Genomic DNA, 21,050 nt, shown 5'->3' on the forward strand with positions numbered 1-21,050 from the left:
GTGTGCAAATTTCATCAATCATTTGCATCATTCCTGAAGTCTGCTGAAATCCCATTTAGCTCGTTGACATACGCATGGGGTACGACACCAAGATGAGAAAACAAAATTCCTGCATTTACGCCAGTTGTGAATGGGTATAAATTTACACCGAAATATTTAGATGCAGTACGGCCAAACTGGCATAACAGATTTATGAAGTTTGAGAACTAATTTATTCTGGACTTTAAAAAAAACTTACTGAGACCTGCACTATATTTAATAAAGAGCTGTTAGCCTCAGGTGTAACCTGAAATCATAGATGAAGATTTCAGCAAAAGGTGAGCTGAGGTAGGGACAGAGACAGGCAATGTTACAGAGGTGAAGTCGGAGAACTGTGTGATGGTGCGGATTTGGGTTGGAAACTCAATATAGGGTCCAATTTGGTTCAGCCTGAGAAATTAGGGGTCTGCTTGAAAAAAAGAGGAATAGTAAAAAGACTATGGGGAGCGAAAAGGAAAGTGGGATTAGATTAGGTGGTAAAGGGCATGTCTGCTTACCGCTCCATGCCAGTTAGGACGATCCTCTGGCACATGCAATTCTGGGTATATATTCTTCAAGTACCAGTTGAAACTGTTGCACTTTAAGCGGTCTCGGAGCAGCTTTCTTTCAGAAATATCTCCATATTTCTCCTGGAACAAATGAAACCCGCTACAGTGAGCCATTCGAAATCACAGGCTGATTGATTGCTCCTACTTCATTCTCTATTCAGATATCCAGAGGCTGTAACCAATGATAAATAAAGGAGGAGTCTGGGATGTTGGCTGACATAATTGTACTCAAAGTTATCTCTGTCAACTTGGACACATGCCTAAATACTGCAGGGTCGACTGAACTTAGATTGCCTCAGTTTTAGCCTGATCAGTCCATCTGTTACTGCTGTTACGATTGCGTTCTGCAGTGATTGTCTACCACTGTTTGACTAGCTAGACCAGTTTAGTGTATTAAGAGTCGAGCACAATAAATACAAAGCAGTCGCTTGTGGCTTTCAGTGGCTAGGTGCAGACTAGTGTGTCAATTTTGGAAGAACTTTACAAATATGTCCTCTTAACACGAGGCTTCTCTGCCCATCTTGCCCTGCACCTCCACACCCCAAAAATAAAAGATATCAAAGACTAATTCTGATGTCACATTTCAAGTGGCATAAGACATACTAATTAACAATTCAACCAGGTGGGATGAAATGCACCAACTGTCGAACAAAATTTACTGAACAGGGCAATATTACAGGCCAACAAAAAATACAATTAATTCTGCACTGTCTTTATCATCATTTTATTTTCAGTAAGCCATGAAAGGACTAAGTTAGTAAAAGCTGCTTCCTTCAATCAGTCTGTTAACCACCATGTAAGTAATGCTATTGAAGACTATTTTCAATGCTATGATTTTGGTAACTTAAAGTTTTACTCGACCGTATTAGGGAAACTATGTAAGATCGGGCACTCAATTCAATTTTACTGTTTTTAAAACAGGGATCGTTTATAGATACTTAAATATAATGGAACCTTCATTGTTCACCTAAGATTATTTGGTATAATTTTATGGAATAAAGTCTCATTACACAGCACAGTAATATTTTGCTATTTGCATTTCATTTTTCTTGGTGAATGAATTGACCTTGCTTGTGTTATCTGTATTGCATTTGACTTCATTCCAAGTCTGTGGAACTTTTCACCCAACAGTCACTAAGTTCCACAAATCCCCTCCACTGCAGCAAATAACGCAGGTTCCACTGTAAACTATGGATGCTGAATGCAAATGTGGACATCCCATTGCTCAGTACCTTTTTAGCTGGGGGGTTCCGGTAGTAAAAGTGTACTTTGTATTCATCCATCCACACCTCAGCTGCTCGCACAGTGTTTTGGAGGAAATTTGGTCGAGCGTAAGGAGCACGCTTTGGAAAAACGTGGCCTACATGTGAACAGGGATGAATTTCCAAGGTGCCTCTACATTGCCATACCTTTTGAAATAATTTCAAAACAAATTAATACAAGAAATACCACGAACAAACCGCAGCAACACCATAAAATAGAATCATACAATTGTACAGCACAGAAGGCGGCCTATCAGCCCTTAACACCTCTTTTATTAACATGCAATTATACAGCACCTTTAACATATAAAAATACCCCAAGGCTTGCCATAGATATATAATCAGAAAAATAGAGGGGCATGGGGGAAATGGGCAGGGATAGGGAGGAACTTAAGACCTCGGCAGATGAAGGTACAACTGCCAATGGAGTACAAAGTGAAGGGGGTACACAAAAGACCAGAGTCAAAAAGGGAAGGTTTTGTTGGGGGTGGGAGGAATAAGGTTGCTAACTCTGGTTGGAGGTCTAACTACTTGACATCTGCAAATATTATTGCATTTGCCTTATAAAGGTCGACTCCCCTGTACTGGAGTAACTTTTGCTCAAGATTGTTCTACGAAAAGTTCTTAGAACCAGAAGGCCACCCTTCATAAAAAAGCGAAGAAGGGAAACCAAGGGTTGGGAAGAGGGGAAACTGAAATGGGATTTGCAGGGAGGAAACCAGAGTTGGGAAGAACTTTGATCTCAGCAGCATCTCACCAATACTGGTAACACTCATTCCTCTCATAGACAGTAATACAATAACTCACTGATGGTCTACATGTAACCAGTAGCAATTAAGTGTAGCAAGTCTATATGCAACGAGTGGTAATGTCCCGAGAGTAATCCGCAGGCTTAAGGGAACAACGGAGGTGGGAGATAGTAAAGGTTTTGCTAAAGGGAATCAAAGACTGAGGGGAGGAAGTGGTTGAAAAGGTCAATAACTGAGGAAGAATCCTGACAAATGGAGGGCCAAAAGACAAATAGTTGGGAACTTGAAAGTGCAGTGTAAGTGTCCTAGGGAAGGGGGTTGGAATTGGATAGGGGGATGTGAGTGATGAGGAATACGGGAAGTGATCAAGACCATAGGAGTAGAAAGGCCACAGAAGATGACAAGATTGAGAGGGTTGTGTGAATATGGATACGAGAGTTTACATGTTATCAGTTGGGGGTTGAGCGAGGGGAGAGGAAGGGCGGTGAATTCAGTGAGAGAGGGCAAGAGCAGCCTTGAAGAAGATTGAAATCACCAAGAATGAGTAGTCTCAGAGGCTTAGAGAAGAAAAAGATGGAGGATATTTTAGTGAGAAACTTAGGACAAGGGGGACTGTAGAGAACAAGGATTTTAGACAGACATAAAGGGTGGAACAAAGTGCAATGCTAAGAGGAGGTGACACCCCAAGAGGAAGAAATTAAGCGGTGATTTAGTGATAAGGGACACACTGCCACTGGTAGAAAGTCCAGCTACACAGAGAGGCTTCAGTAGGGGGAAAGACGGCACCACCAGTGAGAAAGTAAATATTCACAAAGTTACAAGATACATTCTGAAGGGAAATGCAGATGGGACAGTGACTGATCATTAACAACTTACATTTGTATGGTGCATTTAACATGGTAAAATGTCCCACGATGCTTGACAAGGGCACTATCAATAAAAATATTTGACATTTTCTGACACCAAACTATAGGAGAAATCAGGAAATATGACCAAAAACTTGATCAAAGAGGTAGCCTTGTAGGAGCATCTTGAGGAGAGAAGGGGAGGGAGGTGGAGAGGTTTAAGGAGGAATACCCAGAGGTGGGGCCAAGGCAGCTGAAAACACGGCTGTCAAAGGTGGAGTGATTAAAATCAGAGATGCGCAAGAGATCAGAATTGGAGGAGTATAGATATCTCAAAGGCTTGTAGAGCTGGAGGAAGATACAGAGATAGGAAGGGGTGAGACCCTGGAGGGATTTGAAAACAAGGACGAGGATTTTAAAATTGAGGTGGTGTCGAAGGGGAGCCAGTGAAGGTCATCAAGCACAGGGATGATGAATGAGATTTGAAGTGAGTTAAAGATACAAGCAGCAGAGTTTGGGATGTGTACAATGCTATGTTGTGAGGCCAGTGAAAATAACCATTGGAATAGTCATGTTTACACAGGTAACAAAGGCATGGATGAAAGTTTCAATAAAAGATGAGGTGGGGAATATTAGAGTCAGGCAATGTTACGGAGGTACAAGTAGGTAGTCTAGGTGATGGTGCGGTTGTGTGGTTGGAAACTCAACTGGAGATCAAACAGCACCAAACTTGCAAAGTCTTGCTCAGCTTAAGCCAGTTACTAGGGATGGAAATGGTAGACAGGGAAGAGAATTTGTGGTGGGGAACAAACACAATGGATTCAGTCTTCCCCATATTTGGCTGGAGGAAATTTTTGCTCATCCAAAATTGGATGTTGGACAAGCAACGTGACCAATAACAGACAGTTGAAGGGTCCAAGGAGGTGGTGGTAGATAAAGCTGACATAAATGTGAAACCTGATGTTGCATTTTCAGATGACATTGGCAAGGGGTAGCATGTAGATGAGAAACAGAAGGAGGCCAAGGACAGATCCTTGGGGAACTCCAGAGGTAACAGAGCAAGAGTGGGAAGAGAAGCCATTGCCTAGAATTAGATGGATAAGAATGGAACCAAGTTAGGACACCTACCTGGATGATGGAGGCACTGGATGAGGATGGCGTGATCAACTGTGTTAAAAGTTGCAGACAGATGAAGAAGAATGAGGAGGGGTAGTTTATCATGGTCACAGTCACAAAGAATGTCATTTGTGACTGTAATAAGGGCCATTTCAGTATTATTTTCAGATTGGAATTGTGGAAAAGATGAGCACAGATTTGGGAAGTGACATGTTCAAGGATTCGGGAGAAGAAAGAGAGGTTGGAAATGTGGTGGTAATTTGCAGGTACAGTGGGGTCAAGAGAGAGTTTTTTTGAGCAGAGGAGCAATGACAGCAGATCTGAAGGGAGAGGGGAGAGGAAAGGGAACCAACAACAATATCAGCTAACCTGGGGCCCAGTAAGGGAAGTTGAGTGGTTAAGAGCTTGGTTCAAATAGAACAGAGGGAGCAGGGGTTGGATCTCACGGACAAGATAAAGTTGGAGAAAGCATTGCAGGAGGTGGGATGGAATATAGGGAAAGACACAGGCTCAGGGCTAGGACATCTGGGAATATGAGGAAGTTTGTCCTGAAGGGAGGGAAGCGACAGCTGCAGCTGAATAGATGATCTTGATCTTTGTGACAAAAAGCTCTTCACACTTAAAGTCGGAGGCGAGGGTGAAGGAGGCTGGGGAGGGTCATTTAAGAATCTGATTTGTAATAGAGCAAAGAAAGTGAAAATTGGCAGAATGGTGGAAGCTGATTTAATAGTAACTTTCAAAAGGGAACGGATATATACTTGAAAACAAAAAAATTGCAGGGCTATGGGGAAAGAGCAGAGTGGAACTAATTGGGTAACTCCTTCAAAGAGCCAGCACAGGCATGATGGACTGCATGGCCTCCTTCTGTGTTGTGATTGGGAGTTATCTTTACATTCTTGGAGGATCTTTGAAATAGTTATCAGTTGCCTGATAATGCTTTTAAGTGGTCTGACCAGATCTGGCGATGAATCGTTGAACCAGTTGTTCAAAGATATTCAAGTCTGTGTCCCTTGGACTTAAGGGAGTGGAGTTGAGGGGTATACCTGAGGGAATGATTTTGATGAGAACCAGTAATAGTTCCAGTGGGGGACAAGGGCATTAAAGGTGAGGAGAGGGATTGATTTGAGAAGGAGATCAAAATCACCAAGGATGAGAAATCGCTCAGTGCACAGGCTGAGGGAGGAAAGCCAAAAAGATATCGAGTGAGAAATTTGGAGTGATATTTGGGTGGGCAGTATAGAACAAGGATTTGAAATGAGAGGCATGATGGATAGAACAAGGCGAGATGTTCAAAGGAGAAGTTGCCAGAGGAGTAAAGAGACAGACCAAGGTTTGATTTACAGATACGGGCTACACCACCGCCATGACGGTTTGAGTGGGGCAGGTGGTGGAAGGTATAACCAGATGGAAAAGATTAATTAAGGGGAAAGATGTCATCTCCCCTCAGTCAGGTCTCTGTCAATGCCTTAATGTCAATGTGTATGTAATATGACAATGTCAATAAGTTCATGAACGGGAAAGGCTTTATTTCATAAGTCAACATACAATTTGGAGGGAGATGTAGAGAGGAAACTGATCTACTGGCAGAATCCACAGGGACAGAACTGGGAGGGATGAGAAGCTCAGGAATGAAGATGGCAAGGTTAGTTCCCAGTTAGTGCACAGGTCAGGAAGGGCAGGGAAAAGAATAGGATGAGCCAATTGGGGTTGCAGCTCTTTAAGAGGCAGTGACAAGAGGCTCAGTGGGTCTTTCTGATGGCAGGAGAGCGGCTAGAGGACTATTTAAGAGGGTATTAAGCCAGGGGTATTGGCATGTGAAGATAGATTACATGAGGGCAGAGAAAAGAAAGGAGGCAGGAAGTGGGAGGGGTAAAGAGAAAAGGGGGAAAATGGAGAGAAGAGGGGAAATAGGAGTGAAGGGCTCAGGTCCGGAGTGGCAGCCAAAACATGCATAAATGGACACAGGGAAACTAAGCTACATGGGTGACAAAGTTACATGCTAGATCAAGATGGTGGCAATATCCAGTGGGGCAGTGGTGAATGGGGTGATTAGGACAGAAACAAAGTTGCTGTGATTAGTCCCAGCACCTAATTGGTTGCTGCTTATCAGGAGGCAACGGTGGCCATGTCAATGCACCCTACAGATAATGCCAAGTGAGGCACAAAGGGTAGCTGAGGGTTCATGTAAATACAACTGCATGCACGATACTTACCCTAAAGGACAGCTCTAGATTCTCTCCTCCCCATACTTCCATCCCTGTGTCATAGGTGCCCAGGTATTCAAAGTACTTCTTACTGACAGCAAACAGCCCCCCTGCCATCGTAGGTGATCTGATAAGAGATGTATTTTTTTCGATTGTGCATATTTAGCTTTGTTTAAAAAAAAATGAAGCAGCTGAGAAAAAACAGAGCAAATGAATTGATTATATTTATTTTAGAAAGTATAGGTTTCAGGATCTCCTGATGATTTAGCAAATAATGTTATTGTGTATCTGCAGCATAAGAGACCAAAGACTCCTTAGCTCGGTGTTGAATTAGCTAGCTGACCTTAACCAGAATAGCAACTGCGGTATTGCAATTTAGTTCCATTACAATGGACTGGGGAGGAGAAAATAACAATTCAGCCAGGATTCTTGTTCCAGCGATTTTGCATCAAAAGCAGGTGAGGACAGACTCGGGCTTAACTATAATAAAAAACAGAAAGTGCTAGAAATACTCAGCAGGTCTGGCAGCATCTGTGGAGAAAGAAACAGTTAACTGTCTGATGAAAGGTCATCAACCTGAAACGTTAACTCTGTTTCTCTCACCACATATGCTGCCAGACCTGCTGAGTATTTCCAGCATTATCTCTTTTTATGTCAGACTTCCAGAATTCACAGTATTTTGCTTTTGTCTGACTCAACTGTGATGGGCCTCATGGATAAATAAGTCTTGCAACATTCAGGTTCTCGTCTCACCTAACAGCAGCAACAGCTACTTATGCAATGCACTGGAGGGAGAATAATGCCTATGGAACAATACATCAACATGGGTCAATAAAAACAGCAGCACAGAAACAGGATACACATTCTTAAAACAAATTAGACCATAGATCTTATACAGAAATAAAATTTGAAAAGGAGTCTTATTTCTTGCCTATGTTCTCTCAACAAATTCCAATTACAGGTTCCCAGCGGCATACTTTGCAGCATTAGTGACAGCTCCTGTACACAGTTGCTCCAGGAGTTGCATACAAACAGGTTATTTCTATCACATCCACATGCAATATCTACCATTTTAAGTGCCTGTTATTAATGATTTTCACTTTATGCAATTTTTAACCATAGATCAACAAGTGCTAAATGGAATAAAATGGCGGCACAGTGGCGCAGTGGTTAGCACCGCAGCCTCACAGCTCCAGGGACCCGGGTTCGATTCCGGGTACTGCCTGTGTGGAGTTTGCAAGTTCTCCCTGTGTCTGCGTGGGTTTTCTCCGGGTGCTCCGGTTTCCTCCCACAAGCCAAAAGACTTGCAGATTGATAGGTAAATTGGCCATTATAAGTTGTCACTAGTATAGGTAGGTGGTAGGGAAATGTAGAGACAGGTGGGGATGTTTGGTAGGAAGATGGGATTAGTGTAGGATTAGTATAAATGGGTGGTTGATGTTCGGCACAGACTCGGTGGGCCGAAGGGCCTGTTTCAGTGCTGTATCTCTAATCTAATCTAATCTAACAAATCAGTAACATTCCATATGGTAAATCTTGAAGTTGCAGCTTTTTAAACAAAGAAGTCATACCTTTATATTTCAGATGCTTCAGTCCTTTAATTTAAAAGAATGTTTTAAGGACAGCGCTGCAGTGAACATATTCCACTAAGGTTTTGATCAAAATGTATTTACCTAATTGGGTCTATTCTTGATTTCCTTCGTTGTCTTTCATGTTCAGGGACAACATGCCACTGGAATGTAAGACGCCAGTCAAATCCACCAATCATCGGTTCCCCTGTCTGCATGTAGAATGCAAAAGTGTTCCAATCGATAGTGTCAATAACTGGGCATACAACTGCAGTCTCATTTTCACCAATCCTAGAAATGAAAAGATTTCCATAAACAATTCACAGGGACAGGCATAAATCTAAACAGGTTCTTACATCTTCTGTTGGTTGTAGTTACTACCAGCTGTTTTGTCACAGCAAAGAAAACCAGAAATGACAGGGTAGTTGTGAATTATGCAGCCATGGAGTTTGAAATGGGCTAGAGTCAATGCACCAATGGTGGATTGAGATAACTTTCACAACTACCACGAATGGCAGCATTGTTCTATAGCCAGTATTTTAATGTTGTAAGGTCGGGGGGCGAGGTGGGGGGGATGTCGGAAAAAAGACAGAAAGAAAGAGGAGACAACACAAGCAGCTTGTGAAAATTAGGTGAGGTTGGCCCCGGTTGGCAGGTACCAACACTAGCAGGGATATACATAATCTTACCTCTCCAACAGTGGCTCCAACCAGCCAGGGACACACTCACAGTGACAATCCAGAAATGTGAGCACATCTCCAGTAGAGAAAGTAGCACCAATCAAACGGGCCCGTACCAGTCCCTCTCTCTTCTTGGTTCGAATGAGACGCACTCGCTGAAGCTCACTGATATACTGCTCCAGTTGGGACTTGAGATAAACTAAAATAGTCAACAATTTATGACATTATCATATATGTATTTTGATTACTTTCAGGTCAGTACAGAGCAGAGTTTCATATCAGGCTACAACAGTAAAGCAATTATTCCGTATATGAATATTAGTAACCAGAGAATTGGTGACTAAATCATTCCTGTGATGTTTACACACAAAGTTAGCAATTTATATTCAAGTTATGAGATGTTGGCAATACATTAAGCTCTTTAAGAGATGACCATAAAAAAATTTAGAATGGTGTTTAGAAAGCAGGATAATTCTACAATTTTTAAAATTCATTCACGGAATGTGAACTTCGCTGGAAAGGCCAGTATTTATTGCCCATCCCTAATTGCCTTTGTAAAGGTGATGGTGAGCCGCCTTCTTGAACCGCTGCAGTCCACATGGTGTAGGTACACCCACAGTGTTGTTAGGAAGGGAATTCCAGGATTTTGGCCCAGTGATAGTGAAGGAACAGTGATATAGTTCCAAGTCAAGATGGTGTGTGACTTGGAGGGAAACTTGCAGGTGGTGGTGTTCCCAAGCATCTGCTGCCCTTGTCCTTCTAGGTGGTAGAGATCGCGGGTTTGGAAGGTGCTTCGATGGAGCCTTGGCGAGTTGCTGCAGTGTATCTTGTGGATGGCACACACTGCCGTCACTGTGCCGAATGTTTCAGGTGGTGGATAGGGTGCCAGTGAAGCAGGCTGCTTTGTCTTGGATGGTGTTGAGCTTCTTGAGTGCTGTTGGAGCTGCATTTATCCAGCCTTGTAGATGGTGGACAGGCTTTAGCAGGTCAGGAGAGGAGTTACTCGTTGCAGAATTCACTGCCTTTGGTCTGCTCTTGTAACCAGAGCATTTAACAATGGTTAAATTCACTCGTGTTGGAGACAGCCGTTGAGTAAGCAGCTGAAGATGGTTAGGAGTAGAACACTACTCTGAGGAATTCCAGCAGCAAGATGATTGGTTTCCAATAACTACAACCATCTTCCTTTGTGCTAGTTATAGCTCCAACCAGTGGAAAGCTCTTCTCCCCCAATTCTCAGTAACTTCAATTTTGCTAGGGCTCCTTGATGCCACACTCAGTCAAATGCAGCCTTGATGTTAATGGCATTCTCTCTCACCTCACTTCCGGAATTCAGCTCTTTTATCCATGTTTGGACCAAGGCTGTAATGAGGCCTGTAGCTAAGCAGCCCTGGTGGAACCCAACCTGAGCATCGGTGAGCAGCTTGTTGCTCAGTATGTGCTGCTTGGTAGTACTGTTGACTACACCTTCCGTCACTTTTCTGATAACTGAATGTGAATTGATGGAACGGTGATTGGCTGGATTGGATTGGTCATGCTTTTTGTGGGCAAGACATATCTGGGCAATTTTTTTACATTGCCGGATAGATGCCAGTGTTGTAGCTGAACTGCAACAGCTTGGCTAAGGGTGCACAAGTCTTCAAGTCACAAGTACTATGCTGGGATGTTGTCAATCCCCATAGCCTTTGCTGTATCCAGTGCCTTCAGCCGTTTTTTTTTTATATCACATGAAGGCTGAGGGTTGTCTTATAGAGGTTCTTATAATTATGAAATGTTTTGACAGAGTAGACATAGAGACTGTATTTCCACCTATGGGGAAGAACAGAACTAGAGGCCATATGGGATAGCCACCAAGAAATCAAATAGAGGATTCAGATTAAACTTCTTTGTCTATAGAGTGGTGAGAATGTGGAATTCGCCATCACAGTGAGTCAATGAGGCGAACAGTATAGATGCATTTAAAAGGAAGCTAGATAAGCATATAAGAGAAGGTAATATGCTTATAGAGGACAATAAGGAAGGCTGGGAAGAGGCACGAGTGGAACATAAACGCCAGCACGTTTCTGTGCTGGGGCCTCAACTTTTTACAATTTATATCAATGACTTAGATGAGGGGAGTGATGGCATGGTAGCTAAATTTGCAGATGACACAAAGATAAGTAGGAAAGTAAGTTGTGAAGAGGACATTAGGAGGTTGCAGACCGATATAGATAGGTTGAGTGAGTGGGCAAAAATATGGCAGATGGAGTATAATATGGGAAAATGTGAAGTTGTTCACTTTGGCAGGAAGAATAAAAAAAGCAGAGTATTACTTAAACGGACAACGATTGCGAAATTCCAAAGTGCAGAGGGATCTAGGTGTTCTAGTGCATGAGCCACAAAAAGTTAGTTTGCATATATTTGGAATAAAGAAGGCTCATGGAATGCTATCCTTTATTACGAGAGGAATTGAAAATAAAAGTAAGGATGTTATGCTTCAGTTATATAGGACATTGGTGAGACCACATCTCGAATACTGTGTGCAGTTTTGGTCTCCTTATTTATGGAAGGATGTAAATGCGTTGGAGGCAGTTCAGAAGAGGCTTACTAGATTGATACCTGGAATGAGCAGGTTGCCTTATGAGGAAAGGTTGGACAGACTGGGCTTGTTTTCACTGGAGTTTAGAAGAGTGAGGTGAGATTTGATTGAAGTCTATAAAGATCCTGAACGGTCTTGACAAGGTGGATGTGAAGAGGATGAGTCTTGTGGGTGAGTCCAGAACTAGGGGGCACTGTTTTAAAATTAGGGGTCACCCCTTTAGGACAGAGATGAGCAGAAATTTTTTCTCTCAGATGGTTGTGCGACTTTGGAACTCTCTACCTCAGAAGGTGGTGGAGGCAGGGTCATTAAATATATTTAAGGTGGTGGTAGATAGATTCTTGTTAGGCAAGGGAATCAAGGGTAATTGGGGTATTTTTTATATTTATACCTATATAGATGGGAGTGTGGAATTCGAAACACAAACAGATCAGCCACGATCTTATTGAATGGCGGAGCAGGCTCGGGGGACCGAATGGCCTACTTCTGCTCCTAATTCGTATGTTCATGTAATCTATGTAAATAATTGGTACTGTAAATAAGTGACTCTCTCTTTTCCAAACAAGTGTATGGTCACTTACTCCTTCACTCTCCCTGTAAAAAGGAAAGTAAATCTGTACTGGGGTATCAGTGCATTGCTACAAGCTGTATTCAGCATCCCTGAGATTATTTTTTTTATTTAGTTGTGGGATGTGGGCTTCGCCAGCATTTATTGCCCATCCCTAATTGTCCTTGAACTGAGTGGCTTCCTAGGCCATTTCAGAGGGCATTTAAGAGCCAACCACATTGCTGTGGGTCTGGAGTCACATATCGGCCAGACCAGGTAAGGACGGCAGATTTTCTTCCCCAAAGGACATTAGTGAACCAGATGGGTTTTTACGACCATCGACAATGGTTTCATGGTCACAATTATACTCGCGTTTAATTCCAGATTTTTTTATTAACTGAATTCAAATTTCACCATCTGCCGTGGTGTGATTTGAAACCATGACCCCAGAGCATTAGCCTGGGTTCTGGATTACTAGTCCAGTGACATTACCACTACGCCACCTCCTCCTCTACTTCACGAGATAAATGGAATAAACACACACTAGACAAGGTTCCTGCTTCTGATCTCCAATGTTGAAAATGTGCTATTTGAACACCAAATGAAGACAGGGATTGGCTATCATGACCACTACAGTCAACACTCAACATTCAAGTTTGCACATGAACAACCAACTGGGGTAGTATCAAGGGCTGCTGGAATTTGTTGCTCAACATGTCATTTTCAGGAGGAGGGGTCAGGTGGCAAAATAGGAGATATAGAGCAGGAAAAACAGTGCAAAGAAAATGGGGAAAATTACCAAAATGTATGTTCTGTCAAAACATCATATTTTCCTTAATCATTTTCTCTTTCAATTTAATTCTTATTTTTAAAAAGTAAAGAGTTGTGTTTTTCCCCCATTAGAGGTTTTTCCTTGCACTACACCCCCTACTATGTCCACCCCACCCTCAATCTGTCCATTTATCACCTGAAATAGCTTACAACTAATAAACCTTCCCAATCTCGAAGTGTGTCATAGCGAATGATGTTCACTAGTAAACAAACAGTGAGCAAAGCAAAATGCTCAGCCATCTCAACAAAGTTTTTCTCCTGAAGGCTCATGGTAGTTAGAGCTCCATGCACTCTAGCACCCATCATACAGAAGCCTAAGTATGGGAAGAGAGAGACTATTCAACCATGGGTGTGGAGAAGAGTCATATTATCCTTATCTAATCTGCAGATACTTTTCATCACGAGTCACTGGATAACAAACAATGGTGGAAACCTAGCCTGTTTTGTCCTAAATTAACGCAAGGTATTGAAGGTTATTGCTGCCCTCACTGTGACTAACTACCTCAGTACAGATTTTCCTCATCAATACAGCACAATACCAAAGGATACAGTAACATTTTTATACTGATTTATTAGGAAAGCGCATTTCAAAAGAAATGGTAATTACTCTCCCAAAATGAAGAGACAGCAACTCAGAATTCGAGTTTCATGAAGTATATACTTTTGCCATGTGATCATTTTGGTCTGAAAATATGACAAAGCTCTCAATACAGTAAAAATAATTAACTTCCTTACTTCGATCACTGTAGTCATCGACCAGAATGAGTTCTTTAAGAAGAACAGCAGGAGACGTTTCCAGTACACTGTGAATTGTGCGGAGAAGTGTAGACCAGGCCTCATTATAAAACGCAATGACTACAGAAGTGGTAGGAAGTTTCCTATAATTGAATTGTTTTGCTCTGCATCTGAAATGAAGCAGAATATTAGCATGATTAGATTAGATTAGAGATACAGCACTGAAACAGGCCCTTCGGCCCACGGAGTCTGTGCCGAACATCAACCACCCATTTATACTACTCCTACACTAATCCCATATTCCTACCAAACATCCCTATATTTCCCTACCACCTACCTATACTAGTGACAATTTATAATGGCCAATTTACCTATCAACCTGCAAGTCTTTTGGCTTGTGGGAGGAAACCGGAGCACCCGGAGAAAACCCACGCAGACACAGGCAGTACCCGGAATCGAACCCGGGTCCCTGGAGCTGTGAGGCTGCGGTGCTAACCACTGCGCCGCCCCATGATCAAGAACATTCTAGTAACTTTAAATACCTTTAAGAGAAAAGCTCTCAAAACCAACCAGGAGGTTGTTAAAACACCATTTTAGTGTTGATTCATGGAATACTTTCACTTAAAGTCCAAATTTAAGAGTTACTGCACTGCAGAAGTAGCCAGAAATCTCCCAGTTTGTTTTTATTACAGCAGATTTAGATATTTACAATCAAGGATTAAAAAATATGGACATTTCAATCTTCAACATCAAGCATGACTACTGTGGAGAAAAGAGAGGATGCCCTTACTTGACAGCTGAAGTAGGGAAAGAGGGGTTAAATAACTGAATGATACTCCGCTGCTATAACAGATTTGTATACCAGCACACTGCAACGCAGAATGGTACAGAAATAGGCTCAGGACAGCAATTTTTCATGCAGGAAGCTCTCAATCTCAAATATGTATTGAAGTGGAGATACTTATCTACAAGCAGGGAGATAAATGAATGAAGTAAGTTGTCAGAGGCCATTACATCAGATGTCTCTGACTGCTCTTGTACGTTTCCTTGCAACCCATTACTGAACAGTGCTAGGATCACTTTGCTGACAGGCCGGCTTGCTCAGGGAATGGAGTGGTAAAAGGGAACTAGAGTCATAGAGAGATACAGCACAGAAACAGGCCCTTCGGCCCAACCAGTCCGCGCCGACCATCAACCACCCATTGATACCAATCCTACATTAATCCCATTTCCTTCTCACATCCCCACCTTCCCTCAATTCTCATACCAGCTAAGGTTAGGAACTCATCAGATTGGAAGGAGGTCAGAAGAAGTCCATCTCACTATTATGTGGTAATAAAACTAACACATGGTACCAATGTGCTAAGAAAGAACTAAACTGCAGTTCAATGGATTAAGTGAGTGCACAGAGATGTAGTACTTTACAACTCTGGCACCAGCTTTTATTCATTGGTGCACAATACATCATTCTTCATGTTTATAGTTTCACTATAAATGAATAACAAATTCCATTACCACAGAGTTCTTACTCCATTCAATTACAGTGTGCTGAATTCTCCCACCCCCCCGCCACAAACTGTGAGAAACCTTTCAATTTCCTGAACTGTTTTTTTGACTGTAATGTTTAAGGCACTGCATGGTACATGATATCCAGAGTTGGAAACATCTTCACATTGCAAGGCTGTGCGCTTATGGCAGTTGTTAAAAAGTCTTTAAAAGCTCTTCCTCATAAGTTGGCTAAAGGATATCTGACGGAGGATACACAACTAAAATTTCAGAACTGTCTAACATCTTTATAGATGCTGACTGACTTATTGTGTTCTTCAGCATTTTTTGTTTTGATTTCAGATCTCCAAGATTTGCAGTTTTACATTTACATTTCAGAAAGATCTACCTTTTTTGCTAGGTATATTGAAATCATAAAAAGCACTCTTTTAAAAATTCACTTAATGATTTTGCCATGCATTGTACATGGAGATAAATCATCTCTCGTGCTAAGCAAGAGTTACACGTGCTTGATATAGTTGAGAAAATTTATTGTAGGAAACGAGTTGTAACAGGCTCCAATCGATTGGGTGCAGAAAGAAAAGAAACAATGTAAGATCAGAGCTGTAATAAACAAAGCTTGGCAATGCTAGAAAGCAGCTCATTGATGACTGATTTCAAATGGAACTTTTTACCCTTTTTTAACAACTTAAATCTGTTGTTTATCACTAATTGCTGTATCAATGAAGAATGGTAGTCAACAACATTAGGGGAGACGGTGGCATAGTGGTAATGTCACTGGACTAGTAATCCACAGGCCCAGGCTAATGCCCTGGGGACACAGCTTTAAATCCCACCACGATAGCTGGTGGAATTTAAATTCAATTAATTAAAAATCTGGAATTAAAAGCTAGTCTCAGTAATAGTGCCATAAAACTATCGATTGTCATAAAAACCCATCTGTTCACAAATGTCCTTTAGGGAAGGAAATCTGCCATCCTTACCTGGTCTGGCCTACATGTGACTCCAGATCCACAGCAATGTGGTTGACTCTTAACTGCCCTCTGAAATGGCCGAGCAAGCTACTCAGTTCAAGGGCAATTAGGGATGGGCAACAAATGCTGGTCCATGAAAGAATTTTTTTTTAAATCACTAACTATTGCCACCTTAAGACTGCATTCATGGGCATATATTCTATTCATTTCAGTGGAACAGAGAGCAAATATTTTAAATAGCAAAGCTGAGTCTAACAAATTTAAACCCAATTTCCACATTTCTTTTAGATAATTAAGCATGGTCTACAATAGTTTAAAAAAAACTTACTCAGGCATCCGTTCATCCTGAATGTGGCGATGCAGCGATATTTTATCACTTACATAAACGTTGATAGCATATCTCTCAATACTATCCTCTTCTTTCTTTTTCTCATCGGCATTCAGCTGCAAATGCGCAGCCTTACCCAATTCCCCTGGACTGCGCAGATCAATAGCAGGTTTCTTATATACTGGTCGTGACAGATCCTCACTTTGCTCATCTTTAGAATAGGCCCTGTTCCTCCTCTCCTCACTACTGCTCTGTCCAGCAGAGTTGTGAATAGTGGAGATTGACAGTTCTATGATGACATAAGTAATCCACAATAAACTGATCAGAATACAGCTCTTCCCAAGCCAGGTCCATTTGCGTTTCATAGTGATCTTCATGGTGCTTCAATAATGCTGTTCTGGTGGAGACTGAAGTACAGAATGTAGTTGGAATTTCTGTAAGAAGACAGTTACAGAAGTTAGATAACAGCCCATAAAAGGCTGTTAGGTTTCTTAAAAAACCTAACTGAACAAAATACTACAGCAGCCTTAGATTTTCCCAAGTCAAAAGATGCCTAGTAAAGCTAATCTGGTCATTATCAAGATAATTTGGGCTTTAGTTCATCACTATACCTTTTTACCTCCTTCACCTTGCCTCATTTTTAAATGTATAATTTTTTTATGGTTGTTACTCTCATACATGCTTCCTCAAACAGAAGAAACAATTCACTTCCAAGCCTTTGCCAATGCTAATCTCCACCAAATAAAAAAGTGATCCCAGTGATTCAGCTGCTAGTTTCCCCCCCACATAAGAAACAAGAAGTAGATTTTTGGCATCAATCAAGGATCAACAACTTACTGGGCAACAAATTGTGGCCACTACACTGTACCTACGTTAAGCCACTTCAGAACAACTTAATTTTTTAAAAATTCATTCATGGGACGTGGGCGTCGCTGGCTAGGCCAGCATTTATCGCCCATCACTAACTGCCCTTGTGAAGGTGGAGGTGAGCTGCCTTCTTTGGGGTGTGGGTACATCAACAGTGCTGACAGGAAGGGAGTTAAAGGATTTTGACCCAGTGACAATGAAGGAACGGTTGATATAGTTCCAAGTCAGGATGGTGTGTGACTTGGAGGGGAACTTGCAGGTGGTTGTGCTCCCATGCATCAAAGGGGAAGGTGGTGGCGTAGTGATAATATCACTGGGCTAGTAACAGAGGCCCAGGCTAATGCTCTAGGGACATGGGTTGCAATCCCACCACGGCAGATCAAGAAATTTGAATTCAATTAAGCACAGGGCTCTTATGCTAACTTAAAACAAAATAATTGGAGTCCATATTTTCACAACTTATCCAGGCATTGACAAAGTTCAACTTTAATTTTTATTTCCTGCTTAAACATGTTCAACCAGTCCATAAACATCAAAGATCCTCCATACTATTGCCAGTGTTCATCTCCAACTCATCTGTATTGCCACTGAAATCCTCATGCATTTCTTTTTCACATCCAAGCTTGATTTTTTCCAAAGCTCCATTTTACAACAACTCATCTAGAACTCTGCCACCTGTATCCTATCTGATACTGCACATGTTCACCAATCACGTCCATCATCTCCAACCTCGACTGATTCTCCACTCTCCAATTTCAAAATCCTCATCTTAATTTTAAAAATTGTTCTATGGCTCATTCCACATATCCTTGCAGCTTCATCCTAGCTTGCACACTCCATTTTTCGAAGTCTAATCTACTGCACATAGCCTTATTCTTTGCCCTTTGTCCCAAAGTTGATGGCAGAGCTTTTGCCCATTTCGACCCTGCACTTTGGAACTCTTTTCCCAAGCTCTGCTGCCTCACTATACCTCGCACACCTACAAAGTCTAACTCTTCAACTATGCTTTCAATTCCTCCCCAAAACTTTAACCCAATTCCAATTTTCCACACTCCTCTTGTGAAACACTTTAGGACACTTAGCTATGTGAAAGGCACCATACAAGCACAAATCATTGTTGCTACATTTCATAAGGTCTCTAAAACAAAACAACACAGCACAAACTTCAGAAATTCAACCAATTTCTCCAAAGGAATGACAGATGGAGCTATGGACAGCGGCTGCATACAATTGAGCATCTTCTAGTCTTCCTCATGACTCTGGTCCCATCAGATAAAGTCCCAAGAGACAAGAGTGACCACAGGGCCAAGATAAGTGCATTGGCATTCCCTCAAGAAGTTGAGAAGTCCCTCAAACCCTTAACCCATACAATGTCACCCACTCTCCAACAAACCTGTACATCCCCAAACCTCCACATGACCAGAATTGTGCAAGGTTATTTTTAATAAGTTGACTTAAAAAATTGTACAACTGGAGGATTACAAATGGTATACCCAAATTTAAAAAAGGGGAGGGGGTTAACCTGGCAACTACAGACCAGTCAGCTTAACGTCAGCAGCAGAGAGACAATAATCAAACAATACAAATGAATTGGCATTTGGAAAAGCATGGGCGAATAAATGAAAGCCAGTATGGATTTATTAAAGACAAATTAACAACACCTTATATTCATATAGCACCTTTAATGTGGTGCTTTACAAGAGCATTATAAAACAAAGTATGACACCAAGTCACAAAAGGAGATATTAGGTTAGATGACCAAAAGCTTGGTCAGAGAGGTAGGTTTAAAAGAGTGTCTTAAAGGAGGAAAGCAAGGTGGAGAGATGGAAGGACGGTATTCCAGAGCTTGGGACCTAGGCAACTGAAGGCGTGGCCAGCAATGGTGCAGCGATTAAAATCAGTGATGCACAAGAGACCAGAATTAGAGGAAAATCATGTTTCACAAACTTGATTGAGTTCTTTGATGATGTTACGGAGTGGTTTGATGAGGGTAGTGCAGTTGATGTGTATATGGACTTTCTAAAGCTTCTTGAAAAAAATACCACAATATAGATTTGTTAGCAAAATTGAAGTCCATGGGATTAAAAGTGGCAACAGCAGCATGAATACAAAATTAACTAAGGGACATAAAGCAGAGGAAGGTCTAATGCAGGTGGGAAGTATACAGTAAATGGCAGAACCCTTCGGAGTATTGACAGGCAGAGAGATCTGGGCGTACAGGTCCACAGGTCACTGAAAGTGGCAACGCAGGTGGATAAGGTAGTCAAGAAGGCATACGGCATGCTTGCCTTCATCGGTCGGGGCATAGAGTATAAAAATAGTCAAGTCATGCTGCAGCTGTACAGAACTTTAGTTAGGCCACACTTAGAATATTGCGTGCAATTCTGGTCGCCACACTACCAGAAGGAAGTGGAGGCTTTGGAGAGGGTACAGAAGAGGTTTACCAGGATGTTGCCTGGTCTGGAGGGCATTAGCTATGAGGAGAGGTTGGATAAACTCGGATTGTTTTCACTGGAACGACGGAGGTGGAGGTTTACAAAGTTATGAGCGGCATGGACAGAGTGGATAGTCAGAAGCTTTTTCTCAGGGTGGAAGAGTCAGTTACTAGGGAACATAGGTTTAAGGTGAGAGGGGCAAAGTTTTGAGGAGATGTGCGAGGCAAGTTCTTTACAGAGGGTGGTGAGTGCCTGGACCTGCTGCCAGGGGAGGTGGTGGAAGCAGGTACGATAGCGACATTTAAGAGGCATCTTGACAAATACATGAATAGGATGGGAATAGAGGGATACGGTCCCCGGAAGTGCAGAAGGTTTTAGTTTAGGCAGGCATCAAGATTGGCGCAGGCTTGGAATAGCCTGTTCCTGTGCTGTACTGTTCTTTGTTCAGAGAGTAGCGGTGAAAGACTGTTTTTCACACTGGAGGGACGTGTGCAGTGTTGTTTCCACAGGGTTCAGTATTAGGGATACGGCTCTTTCTTATATACATTAATGACCCAGACTTGTGTATACAAGGTATAATTTCAAATTTTGCAGATGATACGAAACTTGGAAACGTAGTATTCAGTGATATTGAATAGTAACAGATTTCTGGAAGACATAGGCTAGTGAAGTGGGCAGAATGATGGCAAATGAAATTTAACTGAGAAAAGTGTAAAGTGATACATCTTGGTAGGAAGAATGAAGAGTGGCAATGTAAACTAAATGGCATAATTTTAAGGGGCTGCAGGAACAGGGAGATCTAGGGACTGTATGTTCACAAATCTTCGAAGGTGACGAGATAAGTTGAGAAGGCTGTTGAATAAGCATATGGAATCCTTCGCTTTATTAAAAGAATACAAAAGCAAGGAAGTTATGCTAAAGCTTTATAAAACACTGATTAGTCCTCAGCTGGAGAACTGTGTTCAAATCTGGGGCCACAATACTTTAGGAAGGATATCAGGACCTTGGAGAGGGTGCAGAAGAGATTTGCTGAAATGGTAGCAGGGCTGAGGGGCTTCAGTTATGCAGAGAGATTGTGGAAAAGCTGGGGTTGTTCTCCTTCGAGCAGAGAAGGTTACGAGATTTGATAGATGTGTTCAAAATGATGATTGGTTTTGATAGTTTCTCCTTATATGTTTCCAGTGGCAGAATGGTTGTTAAGCAGAGGACACAGATTTAAGGTGCTTGGCAAAAGCACCAGA

At 41.9% G+C, this 21,050-nt stretch overlaps 1 protein-coding gene across 1 annotated transcript in view; it reads right to left on the bottom strand.

Moving 5' to 3' along the window:
* poc1bl (POC1 centriolar protein homolog B (Chlamydomonas), like) overlaps positions 1-21,050 on the bottom strand; it is a 60,656-nt gene that overhangs the window by 18,046 nt on the left and 21,560 nt on the right. The window contains exons 2-8 of the mRNA XM_068010039.1: positions 16,508-16,941; positions 13,700-13,869; positions 9,021-9,210; positions 8,437-8,622; positions 6,773-6,890; positions 1,820-1,996; positions 537-668 (exon numbers count right to left, since the gene is read on the bottom strand). Coding sequence (XP_067866140.1) covers positions 537-668; positions 1,820-1,996; positions 6,773-6,890; positions 8,437-8,622; positions 9,021-9,210; positions 13,700-13,869; positions 16,508-16,884 — 1,350 coding nt within the window. The 5' untranslated portion in view covers positions 16,885-16,941. The remainder of the gene's footprint in view (positions 1-536; positions 669-1,819; positions 1,997-6,772; positions 6,891-8,436; positions 8,623-9,020; positions 9,211-13,699; positions 13,870-16,507; positions 16,942-21,050) is intronic.

This window comes from Heterodontus francisci, chromosome 2 (assembly GCF_036365525.1).
Source record: "Heterodontus francisci isolate sHetFra1 chromosome 2, sHetFra1.hap1, whole genome shotgun sequence".
Classification (NCBI taxonomy): domain Eukaryota; kingdom Metazoa; phylum Chordata; class Chondrichthyes; order Heterodontiformes; family Heterodontidae; genus Heterodontus; species Heterodontus francisci.